Here is a 2,968-nt window from a genome sequence, read left to right as displayed (position 1 = left end):
TAAATTCGTTATATATGTCACTAGCCTTCACCAGGACCAACCTCGGTACATTGTCAAACTTTTGAACTCAAATAATTGAATACTGAGGAAGGAAAGATATCGATTTTGAACCCAAAAATGTCTATTCTAGGGTATATTTTAAGGGCTGAATGACGAAGGATCTGACGCAATAGGCTCTAGTATTCATTATAAAAGGCCATGAAGTCTTGCTGTTTTGAACCATCCAAAGACGAAAGATGACTACTACCAAATACTTCCTAGTGTTGCTCCTTGGAGTGGTGCTTCTAAGCACTGCCTCACTTGCTGACCACCATGAGTCTCCTAAACATGAGCACAAACCTCCTAAGGGAGAAAAGCCACCCCCAAAACACAAGCCACCAACCTCACTCAATAAGGAAGAGAAGCCATTGCCAAAGCACAAACCACCAACCCCAGGTAAGGGAGAGAAGCCGCCACCACGAGATCATCACCCTGGACGCCTTCTATTGGAGTCTACTTCCATTGATGGCAAACCTCCTCCTAAGGGAGAAAAGCCACCACCAAAACACAAGCCACCAACCCCACATGACAAGGAAGAGAAACCACTCCCAGAACACAAGCGACCAACCCCAAGTAAGGGAGAGACGCCACCACCACATGATCATCACCCTGGGCACCTTTTATTGGAGTCTTCTTCCACTGATGGCAAACCTCCTCCAAAGGGTAAAGGAGAGAAGCCACCACCAGAGCACAAGCCACCCCGAAAGCACTTGAAGCCTCCAACCGCTGAAAAGAAGCCACCAAGTCCCTCTCACAAACCACCCCACAAGCCACCACCATCCAACTAAATGTGTAGCTAAATATTTAGAAATACGAGCTACATCTTCTCAGTCATTGTACTATTATATGTGGAAGTACCTTACTCGTTTTAGAAATAAGAGCTACATCTTCTCAGTCGTTAGTATTGAGCTATGTTCATGTTGTGTAGTCTACTCGTTTTAGTGTTTGTGGTTTGCTCTATGGCTTATGATTAATTATTGACATAACAGTTATGCTTCTTGGTACTATCATTCTCAATGAGTTGAGTCGTTTACTACGTACACATTGAAAAACAAAAATAAAAAAAGAGTCACATTTGCATTATTCTAGTAAAGATTGTAATTTCTCTTAAGATTGACATGTCGTCACGTATCTTAATCGCAGTCCTTCATATCCCATCCAAAGAATTCACTATTCAAAAACTAAATATCTCAAAGAATTAATTTAATTCTCAATTAAAAATGAAATATGCTAATTGGAGGGTTGCCATTGATATTGAAATTTGAGAATTAGGGATAAATAATACTTGGATTGTCACGTCTGTCATTGTTGGTAACTATTCAATTCAATGCAAATTAATGGGTCTACCAATTGAAATACAATGTAGATATGGCAGTCTTAAGAGGTATAAGGCTTGATTGATGGCAAAATGGTACACTTAACATGAGAGGTAAAACTACTATGAGACTTTTTTCACTAGTAACTAAATATGATATAGTTTAACGCTTATTGGAATTAACTATTGTGAACCAATGGTATCTCATCCAATTGGATGTTATTAATGTATTCCTTCATGGTGACCTTTATGAAGAGGTTTACATGACCCTTCTTCTAGGTTTTCACGGTAACAGAGAGCATCAAGTGTACAAGTTTAAAAAATCTTAGTAATGCTTTAAACAAGAATCCAAACAATGGTTTGAAAAATTCTCTACTACACTCATCCAACATGGATTTAATCAATGAAAGTCCTATTACAATCAATGACCTTAACTTTTCCAACATTATTAGTTTGCTTTACGTGCTCTTTGAACTTCTCTAGGGAGTACGCCTTAGCCAAATAGACTAAAGGTGAAGGGTTTTGGAGTCATCACCTGGTTTAGGTCTAGGAACCAACTGGACATCTTGCATAGGGCTTTAAATATCCAAATTCTAAGTCTAGAGTTAAAGTACGGGGATGAGAATGTTTTAGGCACCCAATCTCCCCTAGCTTATAAGCCGACTTCCACTCATTGTATTCCGCATCTTAGTTTTATTAAGAAATCCTCTAGTAGGCTATCCTCAATATACACACATGCACACACAAAAAAGTTCTAAACATTCAAGCAATGTATCTCAACCTAGCGTACATCACATAGCATATCATCTCACATCATGGCATATCATCTCATCCAAGCCAGCAATCATACCTACTTATTATGGTCAACTCATAATATCACATCCAACTCATATTCAACGAGTCCATCATGTACATCACATGTCATCTCAAACAAACATGGATGTTCATACTCATATGCATGCACTCACCTCACTACATCACTACAATACCACGAATTCAAATGAATGACGTGTCATTATGCATGTTTATGTGCTCATTCAAGCATATTCAAAACCATAATCATTCAATTAAACAAACAAAGCAAATAAACACATTCACTACAACAAAATGTATTTTCAGTGATGAAACAATTTATCACTAAAAGTTCAAATTTTTGTTGCTAAGAACTTTTAGCGACGAAATCTACTAATTAGTGATGAAACTCATTTCGTTGCTGAAACCATGTCGCTAAAAGTCCTAGTGACGAAAAATTTCATCACTAAAAGTTTGATTTGTCTAAAAACAAGAAACTTTTAGCGACGAAAACATTTTGTCGCTAAATGTTTTCCTTGCTAAAAATACTATTCAACGACGAAAATATTTCGTTGCAAAAAACACTTTAATTTAACGAACAATTTCGTCACTAAAACTATTTTCGGTACATATAGTGATAAAAAAGTTCATTACTAAAACTATTTTTAAGAAAATCCAGGCACATATAGCGATGAAAATTTTCATCACAAAACCATTATGCTACATTTAGCAATGAAATATTTCTTCTAAAATAATTTTTTGTTGCTATATTTGTGACGGAAAAAATCGTCGCTAAAACTTATTTTTTGTTTTTATTTTTTT

The 2,968-nt window shown here is 36.6% G+C and overlaps 1 protein-coding gene across 1 annotated transcript; it reads left to right on the top strand.

The window, feature by feature from the left end:
- The first annotated feature begins 203 nt into the window (after positions 1-203).
- LOC142626064 (uncharacterized) lies at positions 204-936 on the top strand. The gene has a single exon (XM_075799838.1). It carries the CDS (start codon positions 237-239, stop codon positions 825-827), a length of 591 nt encoding a protein of 196 aa, XP_075655953.1. The 5' UTR covers positions 204-236; the 3' UTR covers positions 828-936.
- Positions 937-2,968: the final 2,032 nt, after the last annotated feature.

This window comes from Castanea sativa, chromosome 2 (assembly GCF_040712315.1).
Source record: "Castanea sativa cultivar Marrone di Chiusa Pesio chromosome 2, ASM4071231v1".
Taxonomy (NCBI): domain Eukaryota; kingdom Viridiplantae; phylum Streptophyta; class Magnoliopsida; order Fagales; family Fagaceae; genus Castanea; species Castanea sativa.
This window is presented reverse-complemented; position numbering and strand designations above follow the sequence as displayed.

Coding starts and splice junctions, on each gene's coding strand:
- LOC142626064 (XM_075799838.1), top strand. CDS start 237: ATGACTACTACCAAATACTTCCTAGTGTTGCTCCTTGGAGTGGTGCTT.